The following is a 24,850-nucleotide window of genomic DNA, read 5'->3' on the forward strand; positions in this document are numbered from 1 at the left end:
TGACGAGGGTTGTAGGCTTCCATCTTATGGCCATAACACCAACAAAAAACCTCATATTTTTTGTACAAGATGCAGCCAGGCCCCTTTCTGTTAGGCCTTGCATCTTAGAGTTCCTGTCCTTGTATGATGCGCAGTTGGGGTACGGCTTGGCAGCCCGTCTGATCTAATAGTATGGGCGTCACCTAATAGGCTGCGGGTTTGTGACTGTGCATCTGCTAGTGTGAACAGTGCTCTATGCAAGCCATCAGTGTGCAGTTTTACCATCCAGCAATCGCCCCCTCCATGTTTGGAAGTGTGTGTGTGATTTGATCCTCCTGCACCTGTGATGCCTCCACCTAGTGGGGCTTAGCTGCATCCTGCTGGAGTAGTTGTTTTTGGCCTAGGTAATGTACATCTGCAGTTCCATCTTTGCTGTAAGTAATGATATTTATTCCTCCTTTTTTTGCTTTTTTTATATGTTCACTAGCAACATTAACTTTTCTGCAACCAATGCTGTCTTGGCAGTAAAAACATTCCACTCAAAATGCTTTTTTTGTTGCATTTTTTTTGGGGTCTGTTTTTGCGCAGATTACGTGTGTAATTTGTCTGCAATATGTTTAATAAAGTTTGTTTTACTCAACATAAATGCAGCAAAAATGCTTAAAAAAGTGCAGCAAAGGCTGTTAGCTCTGTTTTTTTTTGTAATTTTTGCACATTATCATTGATTTCTTTGGGTTAAAAATTGCTGCAAAAACACTGAAAGAATTGACATGCGGCAGACTTCAAAAACGCTGAAATTCAGCCTGGAAAAAAAACAACTGGTTCCATGAGATTTCTGAATCTCACAGCTTTTGCTAGTCCTTTAAAATACAGCTTTTTTCTGCAGAAGAAAACACATTCCAAAACAATTCTGCTTGTGAACATAGGTTAATGCTTTAACATACAATACTTTTTGGCCAACTGTATGTGTGACGCCCTTGACTAGCCAGGTAGTCACAGTTAGAGCCCCGCACAACGCCTGTTCCCTAAAAAGGTGTCATCAGCCAACCATTAAAACCCTAGTCACCCCCCCTCAGGGCTTGATGGGCACACCAGGGGGCTGAGCCAGGTGGTTGGCCCCGCCCACCAAGGAGTCCAGAGAGCCTGAGGCAGGAAAAGAGTCAGTTTTTCCAGTTTTCCAGTGGGTAGTGAGTTTACAGGAGTGAAGGAGAGTGGAAGCAGGCCTGTGCCCAGGTCTGCAGCAGTCTGACAGGTGCCAGGGTTGGAGTCCGGGCACCTTTGGCTAGGAGGCATACGGTGGCCTCAGCCTGCAGGAGCCGGGAAGACGGCTTGGTGGAACCGTGGTGGACCGGGACAGGGTAGTGGCCCGCCAGTACCGACCCGGGGAACCGACTCGGAAACCGGAGCACAAAGGGGGGTACTCAGACCCTGAAACGAGGTCCAGAAGTGACTGGACTGAGTTAATTAACTGATTGCGGTCTGGACTATAGGTCCTTTCCCACCCAAAGTCCCGACTGAAGACAACAGCCCAACGAGGGGGATAGAAAGCCACGGGCCAGCATCGGTGGGCAAAAGGGTTCTCCCGACATCCACAAAGCTGGAGAGTGGACTTCCGACGCTGAAGCGCGGGTAGCCCACAAATACACAACACTGTGCAGGAGAAAGGCAGAGACCACCAACTGGGTGGGGGACCAGGCGCAGCTGCGTGCACCGACCACCATCAACTTGGTTTACCAGAGACTCGTGTACATTACTAACTGTGAGTATAACAGTGCCTTCCCGCCGCGCACCTCACTGCACCGCCCAACTACCTCACCAATGGGTCCCAGGGCCACCATCCCTGCCCACGGAGGGGTTAACAACTTGCTGCATAACATCTCCTCCAGGTGGCCCCGTAACTGCAGCGGTGGTGTCCACCTTCACCACATCCCGTGGGTGGCGTCACGAACTTAACCACGGCTCCGGCCTACACCTACGTCCCGCTAAAAGCGACAGCCCCCCTTTCAGATCAAAGTGGACCACGGGGATCCCGAGTCCGTAGACACTTGAGCCACCCACCAGCGAGCCCAGATCCGAGCGGCTCGGTTGCCGCCGAGCACGAGGCGGTACATATGCTTACAGCTACTGTATGTGGGAACAGTTTAGAGAAGGTTCCTTTCTGTTCCAGCATGACCATGCCCTGATGCATAAAGCATGGTCGTTGAAAGCATTTTTGGGGAAATATTGTGTAGAAGATTGTGACCAGGTGCACAGAGCCCAGACCTCAACACCTTCAGGATGAACTAGAACAGACACTGTGAGCAAGAGCCTCTCCTCCAATAATAGGGTCGGAGTGTAGGGGGTTAAGGGTTAGGCCCACCCCTGCATCTGTACACGGCACACTTATGATCTGTAACTGTAAATGACTTGTGTAGTTCGCCACCAGGGGGCAGTATTGCAGTGTGTAAATCCTGGCACCTGGGTAAGTAGAAGGAGGAGGAGAATAGGGACTATATAAGGGAAAGTGATGGTAGAGGAGGAGGAGAGTCCCCAGGAAGATGGAGCTTTCAGCATCCACCTATTATGATGATTCGGACCCTATGGGTCACCCCCTTGGCTGCTACACATGGGTTTCTGTCCGTATTGTGAAATTGCGTCCCCCAGAGAGAAGGGTTTAGTTTGGCAGTAGGGGGCCTGGCGGCGGTATCTACTGGCAGGAACGTAAAGAAGCCCCACTCACAGAAATGTCAGTGTGCCCCCTGGTAGTGGGGCATGTCTGGATGGGCTGGCACAGAGGAGAGACCCCTGGAAGGTTGCGGTCTCCTGTGCGAATATGAAGTATAGTGAGGGAAAGAAAGGCACATAGAATACTGAAGGTGCCCGATTGCCGTAGATACTGATTGCTGTGTGTCACGCTGTACAAAGGCTAGTAAGACGTAGTGCAGCATAATCCCTACTAGATGGCAGCAGAGTAGTGAGGGGAGAGTCAAAGAAACACTATAATGGACAGGCAGCTAAGTACAGCAGAGTAACTTCAGCAGGCAGTTAACAGGCAAGCCACCAGGGGGCAATAGAGTAGTCAATCAGTCAGGGTATAGCCAGGAAAGTTGAGTCACTGCAAAAGGAGGATCAATATCAAAGTCAGAAAACAGAACCGAGTCAGAAGCCGGGAGATCAGGTATGCAGAGGGAAACACAAACAACAGACAGGAGAGGGAAGTCAGGGACCGGGACAGGTCGACGAACGGGGGAGGGTCAAAGTCAGGACAAAGTAGCAGGGAGGCAGGACAGAGCGGGTACACTCACCAGAACCAGTATACAAGCTGCAAGGCATAAATGTCACTGGCACAGAGCCATAGGTAGAGAGGCAATATATAGCATCCTGGGATCCAGGACGAGGCAAGGGAAGTTAATCCCTGACATGACCAGGCCAGAGCTGAGTGTAACCAGCAGCAGGGAAAAGCCACCCTGGATCATGACACTGTGAAATTATGTCAAGTGTGAAGAGTGGAAGGAACCCCCATGAGACGGTTACTGGTGCCGGCAAGATGCAAACCGAGGTGTTGTGAAGATCCCAGAAATAAAGTTAATGTGTTTAAGAAAGAACCGAAACTGGACTTTATTTTCTGAAGAACTGAGAGAATGTGATGTCGCCTGAGACTGTTATGGAGTGCTATTGTGTGTGGTGCGGCGACTGGAAGGTGAGGGGTTAATGACAGGTTGTGCTGTGACCTGTTGTTTCCCTGCTGCAATGACTACTACACATTACTGCCCCTTGCCCGCCACCACACGAGCTCCCAAATGCTCTGCTGGATAAATGGGCAAATATTCCTGCAGGCACCCACCAAGATCTTGTGAAAAAATGTCCCGGAGAAGAGTGGAGTATATACAGTGGAGTGTTCATACTCTGATAACTTTTCCATATTTATTTCACTTTACATCCACAAACTTAATTGTATTTTTTAGGAATTTTATGTGATATACCAACACAAAGTATCAACTAATTGTGAAGTATAAAGGAAATGACAAATGGTTTTCTAAATATTTTAAAGCTATAAATATTAAAATTGTGAAGTGCATTTGTCTTTAGCCCCCTAAAGTCAATACTTTTTAGGACCACCTCTACCTTCATATGCTACTATGCGTTAGAGATATGACTCTACCTGCTTTGCACATCTAGGAGCTGAAACTTGTACCCATTCTTCTTTCCAAAATAGCTGTAGCTTAGTGGAGAGTGTCTGTGAACAGGAATCTTCAAGTCTTGTCACAGATTCTCTACTGGATTTATATCAGCACTGTAATTGAGCCAGTCACACATATGAATGTGCTTTGATCCAAGCCATTCCATTGTAAGTCTGAAAGAAGGTTTAAGGTCTGCGGATAGGTAAACCTACGTCCCAGGCTAAAGTCTTTTGCAGGCTCTAACAGGTTTTCCTCCTGGATTGCTCTCTATTTAGTCCTAGCCATCTTCCCATCAACTCTGACCCTGCTGAAGAAAAGCCTCCTTACAGCATTATGCTGCCACCGCCATGTTTGATGATGGGGATGGTGGTTTCATGGTGATGTGCAGTGTTAGTTTTCTGCCACATGCAGCATATTGCAGTTATCCTATAAGTTTTATTCTGGTATTCGTTACCCTGAAAACACCATTAGCACTTTCAAATATGGTTGTGGGGAGTTAACTCTAAGATGCTGTCAGTGCTACAATGGAATGGTTTGGGTGAATGCATATTAATGTTTGTGAATTGCCAGTCAAAGTCCAGATGTAAATCCCATTGAGAATCTGTCTGTCAAGCTGCCACCAGAGGGAACTGGAGCTCTGCAGCAGAAGACACTACACAGAGCAACAAGAATCAGGAAGTAGATACACAATGTGTGCTCCTACACTGTCTCACAGCACAGCTATAGGAGCAGAGCTGCGGGGCATGTGAGAAATGGTTAGGCGGGCCGGGTCAAGCACAGTATGGGCAGAAGGAGGACCGGAGGAAAGAGCAGAAGTGGAGTAGAGATCAGGCCGAGGCCAGAGGAAGCAACCGAGTGGGGAGGTAGGAGAGGGGATAGAGGAATGGGGGGGATGACTAGGGGACGGAACACAGACAGGGCACTTGGGCACAGGCACAGACAAATCAGGATAACACAGGACCAGCAATCACAGGCAAAGCAGTGCTAAGCTTATAGCCGGCACTGGTTCACTGGAGATGTCAGTTTTTAAAGCATCCAAGCTCCGAAAATGAGGCCCGGGAGAAGGCTCCGCCCCCAGCCATGTGGACGGGGAGACGGAACTGTGACACTGTCACTATCCAATTTCACTGAGCTATAGCTATTTTAGGGCTCCTTCCCATATCCGTGATTCCGGTATGTATGACGTCCGCTTTCATATGTACTGGAGACACAGACATACGCAGACTCATAAAAAAATCAATGGCTCTACGCACACATCCGTGTTTTCTCACAGACGTGTGTCCATGTGTTTCAGACGGATGCTCCACACAGCGACATGTCTGTTTTCTCCAGCAACACTGTTGTCACACAGTCGACACACTAATGTGATCTGTGTGACATCAGTGGGACTTGTACAGGAGAAAACATGTGTCTTTGAAATAAAAATATTTTCTATACTCACCTGTCTTGTCTCTAGCGCAGCTGTCTTCGGCGCTGCTGTCACTTGCTTCCGGGCCCGCTCATTATGCTCATAACTATTCCCTATACCACGGACCTGGAAGCAGCCTTGAGATAGCAGCCTGGAGATAGCAGCGCTAGAGACACCAGTGCCAGGGACAGATGAGTAAAAAGTTCCTGCTCTCTGTGCTATCACAGATAGCACACGAAGTACACACATGTGCCAAAATCATGGCACATGGATGGCCATATGCACCTTCAACACAGTCCATGCAAAACATCAGTGTTTTGCACGGATGTGTGAAAGAGGCCTTACAAAGAAGAATAGATAAAATGTGTGCCTCTAGATATGGAAAGCTGAGGTCATACCTCAAAAGACTTTTAGCAGCGAAAGTGGTCTTGCAAAGTATTGTCTATAGGGGGCTAAATACAATTGCACGTCACAATTTGCAGATTTATATTTATAAAATATTTAGCAAACCATGTATCATTTCCTTTACATTTCACAAATACTTTTTACTTACTCTGAAATCAGTCTCTGTTGGGACACTACTACAATTTTGGCTCTGTGGTGGAACTCTGACAACAGTTTCTGTGGGGGCACTCTTAAAATTTTTATTTTATTAATTTACCTATGAAACCATGATTGCTATGGTGGCGGAACCCCACTAAGTAATTTCCCTATCCACAGTTGTTTGCAGGATAATTGTCCTGCTTTACCTTCATTCTGCTTCATTTTGCAGCCCCCTAGCCCTTACTACAACCATTTTACAGCTATTTTACAGCATGAAATTTCAGGATTTCGGGTCCCCATTGACTGGGGTTTGGGGTCAAGTTTAGGACCGAGCCAAACTTTTAACTAAAGTCCGGCCAAACCCATCGAACTCGAACATCCACAGATCTGCTCATCCCTATTAATATCCCGTGAACCTTTCCATATTTTTTTACATTACACCGACAAACTAAAAAGGAATTTTATTGGGATTTTATGTCATATACCAACACTAAGTAAAAAGTATTTGTGAAGTGTAAAGGAAATGATACATGGTTTGCTAAATATTTTATAAATATAAATCTGCAAAAAAAAGAGCCCAAATTGAAGAGTGCTGCCACAAAGCCTGTTTTCACACTTCCCCCAAAGAGCCAAAATTTCAACTCCAGTAAATAGTTTTATTTAAAAAACGCCATGCGGTCCAATACAATTTTGATACTCAGCCATGATAAAGCCAGTCAGCTGGGGGCTGGTATTCTCAGGCTGCGGAAACCCAAGCTTATTGATCCCTCCCCACCTCAGAATAGCAGCCTGTAGCTGCCCAGCATTGTCACATCCATTAGATGTAACAATCCCAGAACTTTACCAGACTCTTCTTGATTGCCCTGGTGTGGTGGCAATCGTGGTAATAAGGTGTTAATGGCAGCCCACAGCTGCCACTAATCACTATATTAGTAATGAGAGGCGTCTATGAGACCTCTGTTGCTATTATGTAAGTGAAAAGAAATAAACACTAACAATGAAAAAATCCTTTATTTGAAATATAATACAGAATAGCATCACCCTCTTTCACCAATTTATTAACCTCAAAAAGACCCAAGTTCGACGTAATCCACACAAGGTCTCATGACGATTCATGATGATTCCAGCTCTACTACATCTGAACTGACAGCACGTGTCCATAGAACAATTAGACCTTGACATAGACCTTCTGATGTGAGGTCACTGAGTTCAATGAAGTGTGCAAAGAGGCATGTAAATTGTACTTTAGGTTTCGACCTTACCCCTCCGGAGATGAAGAGCAGCGGGTGGGGATTGTGATCTCACCGTTGTTTGTGGGATCCACAATCCTCGGTTTTCTCTTTGCTACATGACTCTGGTTGCCTCCAGTAAGTGGATGGATTTTTTGAGGCCTTAGCTCTCATATACGATGATCTCCTTGGCTGAGTCCAAGATGCGTTGCTTCCAGTCAGGGGATTGTGTAGTGGAGACTTATGGTTCAGAATTTTGCAGATGGGCCACCGACACCAAGTGCAATGACCCAGCTCTTAGAAGCTAATTTTGTCAGGGACTTTCAAAAAGGCTGAAGGATGCTTTGGGGATTTATGAGACCCCTGAGTCCTTGGAGGCTGCCATGTTCATAACTATACATGTGGATATACACCTTCGAGATAGAATGGTTAGACCACTTTCCCCAGAGACCCTTTCTCAGGGCATTACCCCATTACCAGGGAGGCCATATGTTGTTGAACCATGACTCATTGGTTTCGAGGGCCCATGCAGATAGGAGGAGTCACTACTTTACATGTTTCTGCTGAGATCAACATAAAAAGGGTTTGGTCTTTTTGTGATAAAAAAGGTAATTTTATTGGAGTCTGCCACTTGGTTCCTAAAGAAAAAGGAACATCTGGGACTTGGCTGACCCTTACTGGTGTGGGGGTGGACAATCGGGGTGTATGTTTATGTTCCACATGAAATTCACAGTTTGTCCTGACAGCAGATGTGGTGCTAGAGAGCAGGACTTAAAAAACTTCTGTGTACGTGGACAGTGGAGTAGGAGTGAGCATGATAGATGCATCTACATCTATGCCATTAACTCAGCGCTGCTTGCTCAGGGATGCCGGACACATATTGTACATGATATAAGACTGAGGGTATAACCCCTGCATTATAAAGTAATTTACTGTTATGTCCTGGAAGGCCTTCCCACCCCTATTGTACTGGGTCTACCCAGGTTGGTGAAACCTAATCCTGTATTGGATTGGCAATCAAGGGAAATTGCGAAGTGGGGAAATTACTGTCTTGATAATTGCCTAAAAACTTCTCTCTCTGTGGTCTCTATGGACACCTTACTTACATTTTTGTCAGGTTTTGAGGATGTATGTTTAGAGAGTGGATGTCAGGATTTTCATCCCCATTGTGTATATGACCCATTAATCTGCTACCTGGAGCAAAACTGCTCAAGTCCAGACTGTATAATCTTTCTGGCCCTGAGACACAACCATGAAAGATTACATTGCTGAGAGTCCGGAGAAGAGACATAACAGATCTGACTCTTCGCCCTTGGCAACAGGGTTCTTCTTCATTAAGAAGAAAGATTGGGGTTTCCGCCTTTGTTTAGATTTTCAGGAATTGAATTAGATTACTGTCCGAGACATATATACTCTCCTCTGATTCCGGATTTATTCAACGAGATTGTGAGAGCTAAATGGTTCTCTGAGTTGAACTTAAGGGGGGTACCTATTGTCAGCTTCGAGTTTTCAAATGGATCCATACAAGGTTCATGCAGTACTTGACTGAGATTGTCCAGAGAACCTGAAGCTGTTACAGTGCTTTCTAGGGTTTACCAATTTACCGGAAATGTATTCAGAATTATTCGGTAATTTTAAAGCCTCTCACTGACATGACAAAAAGGGGTTTGATTTCTCTGAATGGTTGGACTCCGCCCAGTAGGATTTTTTCTGTTTAAAGAAATATTTTTCCACAGCACCTATACTAATTTCTCCTGGTTTTTCCACAGCCTTTTATCATAGAGGTTGTTGCATCTGAGGTTGGAGTTGGGGCTGTGTTGTCACAAATTCTGTCTCCTGGTAAATGGCGTCCATGTGCTTTCTTTTCCAAAATATTATCTTCAGCCAAGAGAAAGTATGATATTGGCAATAGAGAACTTTTATCGATTAAGTTAGCTTTCAAGGAGTGATGCCATTGCCTGAAGGGGGCAGTGCATCCCATTACTATAATCACAGATTATAAAAATCGGTCATATCTTGAATCTGCCAAACATCTCTTTAATTTTACTGTCACTTTCCGTCCAGGAATTAAAAACATCAAAGCCAGAACTGTTATCCTGGAGCTTCCCTGGTGATAGTGATCATGTGAACCCTGTACCCATTTTGCAGAGTGGAGTGGTCATCTTGGCGCAGACCTGAAGCTGAAGGTGTTGGAGGCTCAAGGGAAAGCCCAGCCTCTTGCCCTTCAAGGAAGTTATTTGTGCCTCAAAAGAATTGGGGAACATCACAATATTGTACTTATGGGTCATCCAGATAGTAAAGCAACCTTGGACATCCTTTCTCATCAGTTTTGGTGGCCAAATTTGCATCAAGATGTGGTTTACTATGTGTCTCGTTGCAGTATTTGCACCTGTTCCACGGTAATGCATACTCGTACATCGAGATCTCTCCTGCCATTGGCTATCCCTAATAGACTATGGATGCATTTATCCATTGATATCATTACTGACCTACCTTTGTCTTCAGGAAAGACTGTGGTTTTAGTAGTTGTGGATAGGATCAGTAAGATAATACATTTCATCAGCACTTTCTAATGCCAAGATTCTGGCTTAGGTGTTCATCGATGAGATCATGAAGCTTCACAGGGTTCCTTCCGATGTGGTATCATATTGAGGAACCCAGATTGTTTCCAAATTTTGGAAAGCATTTTGTGCTCGACCGGGGGTGCAGTTGCCTTTTTCTTCTGGCTTCCATCTTCAGTCTAATGGTCTGACTGAGCACATACTGTAAATCAAAATATAGGAACTTACCTGAGGTGCTTTGAGAACCAGGAGGATTGGGCACCTTATTTACCATTGGCCGAATTTGCTTCCACCAATCGCACGAGGAGTCTACTGGCAAGTCACCATTCTTTGGTGCATACGGTTTTCATCTGCAGTTTTGTATCTTTAGTGGTATGGGGGCCTTGGGAGTCCCTGAGGAGGAGCATTTTGCCTCATTGCTCTCTTCTGTATGGCAAGGAGTTCAGATAAATTTGATGGGAGACGGATACAAATGTGTGGCTGACAAAAAATGCTTGCCAGGTCTGGACCTAAGTGTTAATGACTATCTGTAGTTGTCTACTAGGAAAATTAAGTTGAAGAACCCTTCCTGGAAGCTTGGAACTAGGCTTATTATTCCCTGTAAAGTAACTGCCATAATTTCTTCTAGAATTACCTCATGCTGCTAGGATTCACAATGTGTTCCACGGGTCAGTTATTAAAAAAGTATGCAGTACCTTTGGAGCTGTCCCCTTTGTCACCAGCCACCAACAAGGTTGATGGTAATTTGGAGTTTCAAATATCTAAGATTGTTGATTCCCATTGTTTACATTGTTCCCTTCAATACTTGGTGCACTGGAGGGGTTATGGTCCAGAAGAAAGGATGTGGGTTCCAGCATTGTATGTGAATGCCACAAGGTTGGTTCATTCATTTCATGCTTCCCATCTGGATAAACCTGGTCCTGAGTGTCCAGAGACCACTCATAGAAGGGGGCTACTGTCACAGGTATGTCACTCTTGACAGACAGTCCTGTTGTGTCTGGCTGTAGAAGGTCGCAGCATTTGGCTACACATGCTGCGCTCTGACTTTCCCTTTTTCCCTACTTGGGGTAAATCCTTTTCTCTTTAGGACCTTGCGGATTTCCTCACACTCTAACTTGTTAATCATCAGAGCATTTCACTTTGTGTCTTTAAATACTCTAGTTCCTTGCTCTCTGCTGGTGATAGGTTTAACAACCATTTAACATCTGTTATTTATTTGTTTACTTTCCCTTGTGTGTATTTCCTATGTGTTCTTTAGCGTTTAGTCTGATTGAATAATTGTTCATCCCATCCGTTCCCTACCTAGGGCTTTTTTCAGAGTCAGTCAGAGTCAGGTATCCTGCTCGACGCATAGGTGCAATACTTATCTAGGATGGTGAGGAAAGCCAGGGACCAGCGGTAGGTTTGGTCATGGGTCACCATCTCCCCCTTCCCTAAACACAGGGTTTCCCTTTTCTTCCCTTTTTCCATTCACTTCGTACTTCCCCATACCTAGCGTGACACCTAGAGGGCCTGGTGATGAGACACTGCGCAGTCAAGAGTTCCCTGGGAACTCAATTTATTGGGGTTCTTAAAGGGGCACAGATGCTGTAAAGGGGAGGGTTAAAACCTCACCTTTGGGGCACCAAAACGCCCACGTGCCGTTTGAACTGCCTCTAAGGCCCCTTTCTCACGTCAGTGATTCTGGTACGTTTGTGCTTTTTTTTAAACGCACCAGAATCACTGACATACGCAGACCCTTTATAATGAATGGGTCTGCTCACACATCAGTGATTTTTCACTGCACGTGTCTCCGTGCAGCGTACCCGCGTGTGCGTGTTTGCCGCACGGAGACATGTCCATTTTTTTCTGGCATCACTGATGTTCCACGGACCACGCAGTGGTGTGGTCCGTGAAACACGTGCTAGAAAAAAACGTGCATTTAAAATAATAAACATTTTAACTCACCCGGCGTCCAGCGATGTCCTCTGCAGCCCGTCCTCCCTGCTCCTTCTAAGCCGGCTGATTACTGTCGCGCATATTCATTATGCGCGACACAGCCGACCAGGAAGCAGCTGCTGCGGGGGCCACCGCCGGCCGGATGCTGCGTTGCGGGAGCGATCAGCACCATGGACAGCGGGAGCGGGCGCAGGTGAGTTGATTTCTAAGTGCAATCACGGGCCACGGATAACGGAGCCCGGATTGCACTTAGACAACCCACGTGTGCCGTGATTCACGGCACACGCAGGGACATGTGCGTGTTATACACGCCAGTGAAAAACGTCACTGTTTTTCACTGACGTGTGAAACGGGCCTTAGAGATCAGAGCAGTGCTGTGGTCTGTTGGAGGTGTCATGCCCCTGGCCATATAGCAGCCTGATGTGGTGTGACCTCAGAGCCCATGAATTGCAGTATTGCTGCTCTTATTTCAACTGCCCTGCCAGCACTGCCATTCCTCATCCTGGCAATCGGACTCAGGCATGCCTAGTGACTGTATATGGGGTACAGGTGATTGGAATTTTGAAATCAGAGAGTTTGGTGACCCTGGTAAGGGCCACACTTCCTCAACTGCTGTTTCCTGGGAAGGTGGTGGGTATGAGTGCAAAAATGGGGATGCTAAGAATTCTCTGATTGCCAGCGCCAACATATGTACCGTATACACTGTGGTACCATGTCCCAAGAATTTGAAGTGTTAAAGGACTTGTTGCATCTCATAATTGTGGGATGGGACTTTTCATTGTTTTATCACTTGTGGAGGAAGTCACTGTCACCTGGTAACCAGGTCATAAAAAAAGAATGCATGCGGAGGTCAACAATATTCCATTGTCTGTGTTGGTTAGCAATGTGGATAAGGTAGCACCCCTAGAAGCCAATGTCCTGAGCTGGAGGGGTCCAGGGTAAACTTTGGGACCACCCAACTCACAGACATAATACTAAAAGGTGCACTGGGGAATGACAGTGTTAAATGGGGTTCCTCAGGAGGAAGGGGCGGGCAATCGATTCCCTCATTTTGCCATGAATCGGGATTTGTGATATCAGATGGACTAACAAAGAGGGAAGGTAATATAGCAGTTGCTGGTGCCAAAACCCTTAAGACGCAGGGTGTTAAATATGGCTAATTCACATGTGTTGCGTGGCTGTCTTGGGGTAGATAAGACCAAGAAGCGGATTCTCCAAAGGTTCTACTGGTGTGGGTGCTACTCATAGTGCTCTTCATAGTTTCATGAACAGATGTTAGTCCTGTCCGACATGCCAGCTAACCTCCCCAGTAGGCAATTTTTGCAGTCCCCCTGTTTCCTCAGTTCCATTGTCCATCATCGAGGTCCCGTTTGTGTAGATCACAATGGATTTAGTGGGTCCCTCGGTAAAGTCTGCTAGGGGACATTATTATATCTTAGTCATCTTGGACTATGCCACCCGGTATCCAGAGGCGGTGTCGCTCAGAAATTCCTCCGCTAAGTGCATCGGTCGAGAACTGGTCTATATATTCTCACACGTGAACCTGCCGAAAGACATACTAAAGGCTCCATTACATGCTACGATTTATCTGACGATATGTCGTCGGGATCATGGTTTTCGTGACGTACTTCCGTCATCGTTAGAGACGTTGTTACGTGTAACACCTACGAGCGACTCCGAACGATCGTAAAACTGGCAAAAATCGTTGATCGTTGACACGTCATTCTTTTTCAAAATATTGTTCGTCGTTATGAACGCAGCAGACAAATTGCTACGTTTGACACCCTGCCAACGACAAACAACATCGTTAGTGCGTCCGTCAACAGCAACGCGGGCGTGTCGTTACGAGCAATGCTCCTCGCTTCCTCCGCTCTGATTGGTGTCATGCCAGGGTGTATGCTATGGACAATTATACCACTCTGACGTTGCTGGAATCGTTGGGAGGAATGCTGTGTGACGGTGTCCACACAACCGCCTTGGTCAAACAATATATCGCTGAACAATGTAGCATCGTTTGTGAGATGGGTATGTGTGACCGCTACAAAACAACCTATGAGTGATCTCGGCAAATCGTAACAATGATCTGGGTGTGTCACATCGCTAACGAGATCGCTAGCGTGTCAGCGCAAACTATAAGTCAACATTTCAATAAAATTAAATGCGGTGTCAGGATACCCAGGAGGACCCCCACTGCTGACACAGAGACATAAAAAAGCTAGACTGCAGTTTGTCAAAAAGCAGGTGAGTAAGCCAAACTCCTTCTGTGAAGGCATGTTGTGGGCAAACAAGATCAAAAAAGCTTTTCTACTGTTTACCGAAAATGGAATGAGGTCTACAAAGAAAAAAAACACAGTACCTACAGTCAAATAAGAAGCAGCCAGAAATAGATGGAAACAAAGTGCTAGAGAGTTCTGTAGTGGTGCCAATGAGTCTGGATGTAAATGCCATCAAACACCTATGGAGAGATCTTAACATTGCTGCTGGGATAAGGCATCCTTCAAATATGAGAGATCTGGAGCAATTTGCAAACAACAAATGGTCCAAAATTCAGTTGAGAAATGTAAGCAGCTTGTTTGATGGTTATAGGAAGCAATTGATTGCAGTTATTTATTCCAAAGGGTGTGCAAGGAAATATTAAGCTGAAGGTGCCAGCAATTTTGACTTGCCCATTTTTGGAGTTTTGTGTGAAATTATGTCCAATTTGCCTTTTTTATTGTTTTGTCCCGATACACACAAGGAAATAAACATAACAAACATTTGTAATTGCAATAATTTTCTGGGCAAAATTCTTCATTTTATGGCTCAATTTCAAGGGTGTCAACACTTTCTGCCACGACTGTGTGTGTATGTGTGTATTAGGCCTCACTGATGCCATGTGCAGTGAGGCAAATGGAATTGACATCAATGATATGCCTTGTAGTCACATGGGGTGCAATGTATGGATTAACATTATTTCGGTTTCTTTTAAATCTCAATTTTTGGAGAAATTTGAAATGAAATTGATTAACTATGAATCAATCTGTTCTCTCTAATAATATAATAAACAGCCCCTGAGATAGTACATGTGTATGGCTCTTTCTAAAAGGCCTGAACCTTTGCCAATACAAGGCCTAAGGGTATGACCGCACTTTGCGTTTTTACCTGCGTTTCTACAGCGTTTTGAGCTGCAGTGTTTTCATGCCAAAAGGCATGCATTTTGCTTTTCCATAATAGTCTATGGAAAAGGTTGATTTCTAGACCGCACTTTGCGTTTTAAAATGCTGCGTTTAATTTGCAAATTTTGTGGCAAAAACCATGTGTTTAAAGAAGCAGCATGTCAATTGTTTTTGCCATTTTAGGTGCGTTTTGCTAACACTGAAGTCAATGTGAAATGGCAAAAACCAAGAAATATCACATTTCCTGCGTTTTACCTGCTTTTTAGGTGCAGAAAACATGCGTTTTGGACTTCAAAAACGCATGCTTGTCTGACATTAAAATAATGGACTAATATGTCCCTTTACACACACACATAGTCCGACAATTAAATTAAAGAAAATTATGATTTTATTGCTATTTTAGCATTAAATATTATAAAACCGCTATAATTTCATGAAAAATAACTTTTTCCTTTAATAATTCACAAATTCTAAATGTTTTGATTTTTTTCTCTTTTTTCATTCTATTTGACTGTGTAAACTTTATTTAGCAGTGTCTTGATGTTCAAAACGCATCTGTCAAAACGCAGGTGAAAAAGCATGTAAAAAGCGCTGAAAACGCATCTAAAACGCGGTAAATACACATGCGTTTTTAGCGGTAAATTTCTGGAAAAGGCAACTTTGGCCAAATCAATTAAGGCAAAAACGTGCGTTTAGAACTGCAAGTAGGACGACGCAAAGTGCGGTCATAGCCTTAAACCTATGAACACAGGAATAGATATAGCGGTCAGTCCCTATTTCCTTGGTACAGCTGAGTTGGGCAGCAAGTCTTTGGCATGTTTTAAAAGAAAACAAAAAGCAAAACATTCTTTTTGCATTCACCCAACAACATACTGCAGCATAATGTAGGGAACCAAAATATTGGAATTAATTTATTTCACATCACTGAATTAGCCAACATACATCTTGACGACTTCTGTTTTATTTGTTGAAAACAGAATTGTTTCAGTGCTTTAACTCCAGGAAATCTTTGATTATAAATAGGTTTGTTACAGAGGTGATTAAGCTTTAAAAAAAATTACTTGAAAGAGCGGAGACTAATAATGATAATGCAGTGCACCGCGGACCACTGCTTTACTCAAAGATGATACCAGCCACGGGACGCTCGTTCTATGGCTATCTATTCTATGGATACAATTTGCTTGTTTTTTTTTCTATAGGTCTCACTGAAGTGCCATGTTTCCAATCAGAAACCTCCTATCATTATCATTACACAGTGGATTTCTTTTTAGCACATTCTGCCCAGACATCGATGCCAACCTCCAGGTTACAGATGGATGCCACTATAGACACCTCCGTTTTGTGGAGAAACAAGGCCCAGTCACACGAGCAGCTTCTAAATATCCAGGTGTGTGCTTTTTTCAAATAATTTTGCAGGTAGCAAATCAGTAACCTTTAGAAACTATTATTATTATTATTGTGTTATTGCACCAGTGTTACTTAAATGACTAAAATCTTCTTGATATGTTGCAATTATATAAAGTAAGTAAACCATCTTGTGATGTCATTATTAGGTGCATTTATACTGAGCAACAAATGGAAATGAGCGATCCAAGGAACGTTTGTTTCCCAATGATCAGCCATTCAAAATAAGTTGCCCATTACCTAATTAATGAGCAAAACGCTCATCCATCAGGCAAAAAAATGTTAAGACTTGATAAAACTCATTATTCTATGTAGCTGTTAGGGCCAGGTGGACGGGCAGACCCAGGAGGTGGATCCACTGGGCCGAACACCTTACTGAAGGCAAGGGGTCCGGTAGCCGGAGCACTACGGGTAGCAGGACAGTCCGTGCAACAGAGTGGAATGGAGAAGTCCCTGGGACCACGGAGTCACTGATGGTAGTCCGGGTGACGGAGCTCAGGTTCAGAGGCCGAGATGTTGTCAGGCAGAGTCCGGAACCGATGGAGCGAGAGGACGGGTCACCACAGGGATCAGAGATGGAACGGACTGACGGGATGGCAGATAGTCAGCGTTCGGGGTTCGGGAATCGGCAGGACCGGATGGCGAGGCAGGAGCGGCTCTAGAAGAGAGATAGGTAAGTATATCACAGACACAAGGAGACCTGACTCCTAGCTTAGGAAACACGAAGAACAGGCCCCGCCCACTTGGACACTAAACCCCTTTATACCCTGTACCTGTGTGTTCAATTTCCTGTCAGTGGACGCTGGCCCTTTAAGAGAGGGTCAATGACCGCGCGCGCGCCCTAATGCGCATGCGCGAGGCCCGGGTGCCAGAAGCCAGGGCAGGGAGCGGTGAGCAGGAAGCAGGAGAGCCGGGCTGGGGCTGAGTAGCCGATGGGCGCCGGGAGCGGGGACCGGGCCGCCTGGGGACCGCAGGCGATGGAGGCTGGAGACCGGGGAGCGAAGCAGGGAAGCCGGGGAGCGTGGCAGGTGAGCCGGGGAGCAGAGCAGGGGACCCGGAGAGCGTTACAGTAGCACATCGTCCTGACTAAACCTCACATGTGCTGCCAAGAACAATAACATTCTATGTACACAGAACAATTGTATTAATGATCATTCTATGCGGTCAGCCTGCCTAGCAGGGTATTAAATGAACACCAATTGGTTTACCTTGAGGAACCCAAGTGGTGATGTCTCAAAAGAAAACCTGAGGAAAACCTACTTGTGGTGTTAAAATAGGTTTTTAGAGAGTAAACCCCCCAGAAATGCCACAACAGGTTATCTGAGAGAAACTCCTTATAACATACTGAAATGCTGTTTATTTGTTCATTTTGCAATTCAGACCGAACCCCTGAAGCAGCCAGTGATTGCACCATAATAAGGCAGACGGAGTCTTTATGGTCTCCATCTGTTCTTTTCTTCTCTGCTTCAGTCTTTTTAATCATAAACAAAAGCATAGATGACCATAGTTGTATCCATGAGTAAAAAGATGGGACAGCACTGGAACAAGAGTCAGAGTCCAAAGTGACACCGTCTGGCTAATTATAGTAAATGGTCCAAGTGGTGGCAACCACAACAAAAGTGCTAACGATTAAAAAATGTTATGTACCCCAAAATAGCACCAATAAAAAGATCAACTCATTCCGCAAAAACAAGCTTTCACTTAGGTGCCTCATCTGTGAACAGAAAAATAGGGGAGGGTTCCACGTTACTAGTAGCAAAAAGGGCTCTGGAAAAGTGATTTTGCTATCCTACAAAAACTCCAGCAAAATCTATGCTCCTAGATGTAAATGGCCCTCCTCCTTTCTGTGCTATACTCTGTGCATAAACAGCAGTTAGTGTCCATGTTTGACATTTATGCAGTGGGGACCACTTAAGGCGTCATTCCCACGATCAGGGTTTGTTGAGTTTTTGACGCAGCTGAATTTCTGTATCAATCCCACACCTAAGTGCACTGGCGTCTTTGCATTTTTGTATGAGTTTTTGTTGGCATTTTTTATGACATGCATTTTTTTATGTATTTTTAATGCATGTGTTTTTGTCTCAATAAAGTTGGTTGATAAACAAGCAGCAGAGCAAACAGGAAGTTGCCCAAATCAAAGAAACATGTTTATTATACAAACCTTTACCATCTCATGTGAAACATTAAAACTACCCATGTCCCAATACACACAAACACACATATACATACAAGTACAAAAAAACGTAAATATAGCTAGAAAAATAATAGAAATATAATAGAATAGATACAGTCATATGAAAAAGTTTGGGCACCCCTATTAATGTTAACCTTTTTTCTTTATAACAATTTTGGTTTTTGCAACAGCTATTTCAGTTTCATATATCTAATAACTGATGGACTGAGTAATATTTCTGGATTGAAATGAGGTTTATTGTACTAACAGAAAATGTGCAATCCACATTAAACAAAATTTGACCGGTGCAAAAGTATGGGCACCATTATCAATTTCTTGATTTGAACACTCCTAACTACTTTTTACTGACTTACTAAAGCACTAAATTGATTTTATAACCTCATTGAGCTTTGAACTTCATAGGCAGGTGTATCCATTCATGAGAAAAGGTATTTAAGGTGGCCACTTGCAAGTTGTTCTCCTATTTGAATCTCCTATGAAAAGTGGCATCATGAGCTCCTCAAAACAACTCTCAAATGATCTGAAAACAAAGATTATTCACCATAGTTGTTCAGGGGAAGGAGACAAAAAGTTGACGCAGAGATTTAAACTGTCAGTTTCCACTGTGAGGAACATAGTAAGAAAATGGAAGAACACAGGTACAGTTCTTGTTAAGCCCAGAAGTGGCAGGCCAAGAAAAATATAAGAAAGGCAGAGAAGAAGAATGGTGAGAACAGTCAAGGACAATCCACAGACCACCTCCAAAGACCTGCAGCATCATCTTGCTGTAGATGGGGTCAATGTGCATCAGTGAACAATACAGCACACTTTGCACAAGGAGAAGCTGTATGGGAGAGTGATGCGAAAGAAGCCGTTTCTGCAAGCACGCCACAAACAGAGTCACCTGAGGTATGCAAAAGCACATTTGGACAAGCCAGTTACATTTTGAAGAAGGTCCTGTGGACTGATGAAACAAAGATTGAGTTGTCTGGTCATACAAAAAGACGTTATGCATGGAGGCAAAAAAACACGGCATTCCAAGAAAAGCACTTGCTACCCACAGTAAAATTTGGTGGAGGTTCCATCATGCTTTGGGGCTGTGTGTCCAATGCCGGCACCGGGAATCTTGTTAAAGTTGAGGGTCGCATGGATTCAACTCAGTATTAGCAGATTCTTGACAATAATGTGCAAGAATCAGTGACGAAGTTGAAGTTACGCAGGGGATGGATATTTCAGCAAGACAATGATCCAAAACACCGCTCCAAATCTACTCAGGCATTCATTCAGAGGAACAATTACAATGTTCTGGAATGGCCATCCCAGTCCCCAGACCTGAATATCATTGAAAATCTGTGGGATGATTTGAAGCGTGCTGTCCATGCTCGGCGACCATCAAACTTAACTGAACTGGAATTGTTTTGTAAACAGGAATGGTCAAATATACCTTCATCCAGGATCCAGGAGCTCATTAAAAGCTACAGGAAGCGACTAGAGGCTGTTATTTTTGCAAAAGGAGGATCTACAAAATATTAATGTCACTTTTATGTTGAGGTGCCCATACTTTTGCACCGGTCAAATTTTGTTTAAATGCGGATTGCACATTTTCTGTTAGTACAATGAACCTCATTTCAATCCAGAAATATTACTCAGTCCATCAGTTATTAGATATATGAAACTGAAATAGCTGTTGCAAAAACTCAATTTGTTATAAAAAAAAAAGGTTAACATTAATAGGGGTGCACAAACTTTTTCATATGACTGTAGATAGATATCCTGAATCTATATAATGTCACAAGTCACAACCCCACTACATACTGTATATACACTTGCAACCTTTAGTGTCTTTCATGTGGCACTAAACGGTGTTTAGTCTGGTTTAACCTAATAAATCATTTTAAAAAATGGCTTGGGGTTCACCCGATTTTTGCTAAACAGCAAAGATAAAGCAGACACCTGCAGGCTGGTATTATCAGGCTGGGAAGGTCCATGGTTGTTGGGACCTTTCCAGCCGCCTGAAAATACTAGCCCACAGCTAGCTCTGCGGTGGAGCATCACATAAGATTTTCCAATTCTTGTGCTTCATGTTAGCTGTTCCTGCTTCCTGGTTCCATGGCATTCTGGGTAATGGTAGATGGGGTTGATGTCAGCTGTCAATTAGATGGGGTTGATGTCAGCTGTCAATTGTCAGCTGGCATCAAGCCCAGAGTTTAGTAATGGAGAGGCACATATCATATACCACAATTACTAACCCAGTAAGTGAAAAAAAAAAGTCACAAAAACACATAGTTTATTAGAAATAACACTCCCTCACATTTTCTCTGGTTCACCATTTTATTAAAAAAAAAAATAAGCCATTCAAGTCTGCCGTTGTCCAGGAATTCCACTGTAGTCCACAAATGGAAACCTGAAAGACATAACAAGAGAGTAATAAAACAAGACACTGTCACTCGTTCACCATTTTATTAGAAAGCAAATTTCCCAGCTCTGATGTAGTACAGCTGCTCCCACTACGTTCCTTGATTACCTAGATCAAAGGATATGGAGCATTAGGCTGGAGTCACACTTGCGAGAGACTCGCGTGAGTCTCACATCGCATCACCCGGCGTGGCCACACACTCTCCTGACTGGAGAGGGTCAGCTGCATGTATTTCTTTGCAGCTGAGACGCTCTTGTCCGGTGAGCTACAGGCCATGTCGGGTGATGTGATGCAAGACTTGCACGAGTCCCTCACAAGTGTGACTCTGGCCTTAGACTGAGGCTTCATAGACTTTGAGCAACAACCAGTCTTGACTCATGCTGCCCACTGCAAGACTCAGGTCGCTGATGAGAAGTGACGTCTACCCCTGGGACAACCCCTTCTCATTCTCCATGTTTACCTCTGTTAAAATAAAACAGCTTATACTTACCTCCCATGCCAGCGCTTTTCCAGTGGTATTAGCATTCCCTGCGCCCAATTAGCGCCGGCTTCACTGTCCCCGCCTTCAGATATGTAAGTAATTAAGAGAAAGTAGGAACTGTGACTGGTCACTGCGTCCTGATTACTGATACATTTCTATACAGTATGGCTAAAGAAAGTGTTTTGGGTTTTGCAATTTACTCTTACACTTAAGCTGCAAATTATACATTGTTTCCACTTTTAGGTTAAAGATTTTACTGTTCAAAATAAGTCTTCAGAAACAACAGAATATATAGCCATCAGCGCTGAGAGGAGAAGCTGCTTGAACGACCCCATTATTGTCCACTGGAGCTCAGGAAAGGTATGTTATGTCTAGGTAATACATTTTACAGTGTCTCGACCTGATCATGTGTTTAACTGAAAGCAATTTAGCTTAAAAAATTAACCCATATTATGCTCAGGTTAAGCTGGCTTTAAGCCGGATCCAGAATGCTGTATTGAAAAATGAGCCACATGGACCAAAAGTACACTTGTCTAAACAATGTTGGGTGCAGATGACAATTTAAAAATAGATGCCAGCCATGTCTGCAACCTGTATATATGCCTGGCTTTGTGTGACTTTAATGCATGTACTGTACATGACGATACTGGTCCACAAAATAGGACACATTAGTGTATGTGTGCCGCCCCAGCAGCAGATCGAACCGCCCGGATCCGGGGGTAGTGTCCGTTTGTGGCTCGAGGATCTCCGGACCAGGGGCCTTAGGTGTCACATTCAAATGTAAAGGAGGTATTTACAGGGGATATGGTATAGTTTGTGACACCACCCGTGGTGTGCGGTAATTGGGAGTACCGCCGCTGCGGTAACTTGGAGCTATCTGGGCCCCGTTCCCCACTGTGGCTAAGTGGAGGAGCCTGCTCTCAGGGCTCATGCTTGGGATTTCAGTGGGCTGCTTGCTAGGAAAGCCCTATCCCCCTCGTTGCGCTAGTGCTAGTGCCCCGATTCTGGAGCTAGTGGGAACAGTCCATATAGGCCCTGTCCTCTGCAGGTTAATTGCCGGGTTGCCTGAAGCTTCTCCCCGACCTAGAGTCCATGTATCCTGTCATGCCTTCGGTCCCGGTCCAGGACCAGGCTGCTGACCTTCCTCCTTGACAGGTCCCAAGCACCTAGCCTCAATCCCCTGCGACCGAGGGTCCGACTCCTCTAGGTCCAGACCACCGTCTGCGACCTAGTTTTCCTCTCCTCTGGGAGCTCCAACTCCAAGCTTCCTCAGAGCTCCTCACAGCTCGAGGGTTACCACTCAACTGCCTGAACTTAACACCTCCCCCTTCCCTGTCTGACCCCTAGGTGAGCAGCCCTATTCCTGCTTAAGCAGCCCACTGGTGTGGCTGACAGGTGTGGTGCAAGTTGTATCTAGGATTTGTGAATGATGATGAAGGCAGCACTGCAGGATAGAGACCCAAACCCATGAGGGGTTGAATACTGCACGGTTAGGATAGTTTGTGCAGTACCCTGTGACGACCTGAATAGTCCAGGGGCGTCACATTTGTGGTATTTGTTTTTTTTTAATTAGTGGTATGCAGAAGCATAGTAGATATTATTGGATCAGAAGCTACTGGTTCTATGAATCCATCCATGTAATCCATTTACAATGCACTATTGAAAGGGATTTTCCAGGATAATAATAATGATGTCCTCTCCAATATCAGAGCAGTAAGATATGACTGATGGCACTGATTAGCTTTGCAGGAGTATGAGCGCTCGGTGCCCTTTATGGCATACTAGGCTCATCTCTTTACTCTTAGCACTGGCTGAGTTTGGTATTGCAGCTCAAGTCTCAATCAATAACATAGGACAGAGCTGCGGCGAGCTGCAGTGGTGGAGTGGAGACCCCACACTGGACACGAGGAGGGTGAGAAATGCACACTTGGTTTAAAAGAAACTGTGCCAAGAGACAGGAGTTTTCTTCTGAAGCTGGGAATCCCCTTTAAAGATAAAATTAGGAAAGGATTTTGTGATTTGGATATCCTCTTTTACCACTATGCTTAGGGGGCTATCCAGTATATTTTTCATTGCTCAATAAATGCAGGCGTTAAATTCTACCTAGATGATATTGATGTCCCAACCTCATTTCTTTAGATGAGCAGGACAATATGTTATATTCTGCAAGAGACATTTTACACATAGTTAGAAGCCATAGTCATAAGAATATGAATGACTACATTATACTTTACATTGGCTCAATCAAAAATATGCTAATCATATATATTAATACACAGGAGGTCCATTAAACAGTTAAGCTCCCAGTGAAAAATCATATATACGCTGGACATCTGAATAGTGTTGATCTGACCACAAGGTGGCAGTTTTGCCATTGACAGAAGAAACTAAACCAGAGCTTGTTCTCTTAGCTGAAAATTGCTGTTTATGATTATTTTAATGTAATCGTTAAACAGGATTTCCTCCCCCTTAAAAAATAATCTATCTATATGAACATGTAGCTCTTTCAAAGACAAGTCCAGCAATACCTTTATGTGGCCAGTCCGTTCATCAGTTACTTACAAATCATTTTATTATTATTATTATTATTATAATACATTATTATGTCTATTATTGATTTACAGAAGAGGCTGAAGAGCTATAGTAAATCCAAAGCCATACATCAGCTCTATTCATCACCCAGCGCCACCTCCTCCTGCTTGGCTGACAGCCTCTATGCCGAGTGACTTTAGACAAAGGAGCCATCAGTCAAGAGGGAATAGACCTGGAGTAACAGAGTCTTCAGATGTACCATAGTCCTTCAGCCTCATTTGCATATTGATTAAAATACTGATTACTTAGTAAGAAGGATCTGACTGTCTAGGAAAAGGTATTGCTAGATCCCTATTTGAAAGAGTTACATGCGCATACAAATAGTTTGGGGTGTTATATCCACCTGACATTAAGATTGATCTCCATGAACCATTATTAATGCCTTGTAGCCCAGTCACAGATGAACTGCTGATCAATAACTGATTTCGCCCATGATGTCATATGAAGGTCTCCATGCTTCTACGCGATAGCTTGCCTTTCAGATGGCTTCTGTGCTGTACAGTGTATGTTCTGCAGATCCATATTTACATCATATTTCACCATACATTATGGTGAGGTCAGGAGGGAGGGGAAGAAGTGGCTCATAAGTGGAGAAAGAAGAAGATAAGTAATATTACAAAGTGTAATACTCTTGTGTATAATTGATATCTGCAAAGTTTGTGGAAAGAACAATGACTTTTAAGTTACCATGCTATACATGTAAATAAAACATTCATATGAATGTGTTTCAGCCACTTTGCAGTCACAATGAACAGCACACTGACCAAACATTGTGCTAGTGCACGTGAGATCACACCATGCACAAGTCTCA

The 24,850-nt window shown here is 44.1% G+C and overlaps 1 protein-coding gene across 1 annotated transcript in view; it reads left to right on the top strand.

Moving 5' to 3' along the window:
• LOC142309808 (microsomal triglyceride transfer protein-like) overlaps nt 1-24,850 on the top strand; it is a 164,547-nt gene that overhangs the window by 3,346 nt on the left and 136,351 nt on the right. Inside the window, exons 2-3 of the mRNA XM_075347265.1 lie at nt 16,173-16,360; nt 21,691-21,807. Of these exons, the coding sequence (XP_075203380.1) occupies nt 16,173-16,360; nt 21,691-21,807 (305 nt within the window). The remainder of the gene's footprint in view (nt 1-16,172; nt 16,361-21,690; nt 21,808-24,850) is intronic.

Source organism: Anomaloglossus baeobatrachus, chromosome 5 (genome assembly GCF_048569485.1).
Source record: "Anomaloglossus baeobatrachus isolate aAnoBae1 chromosome 5, aAnoBae1.hap1, whole genome shotgun sequence".
In the NCBI taxonomy this organism is placed as follows: domain Eukaryota; kingdom Metazoa; phylum Chordata; class Amphibia; order Anura; family Aromobatidae; genus Anomaloglossus; species Anomaloglossus baeobatrachus.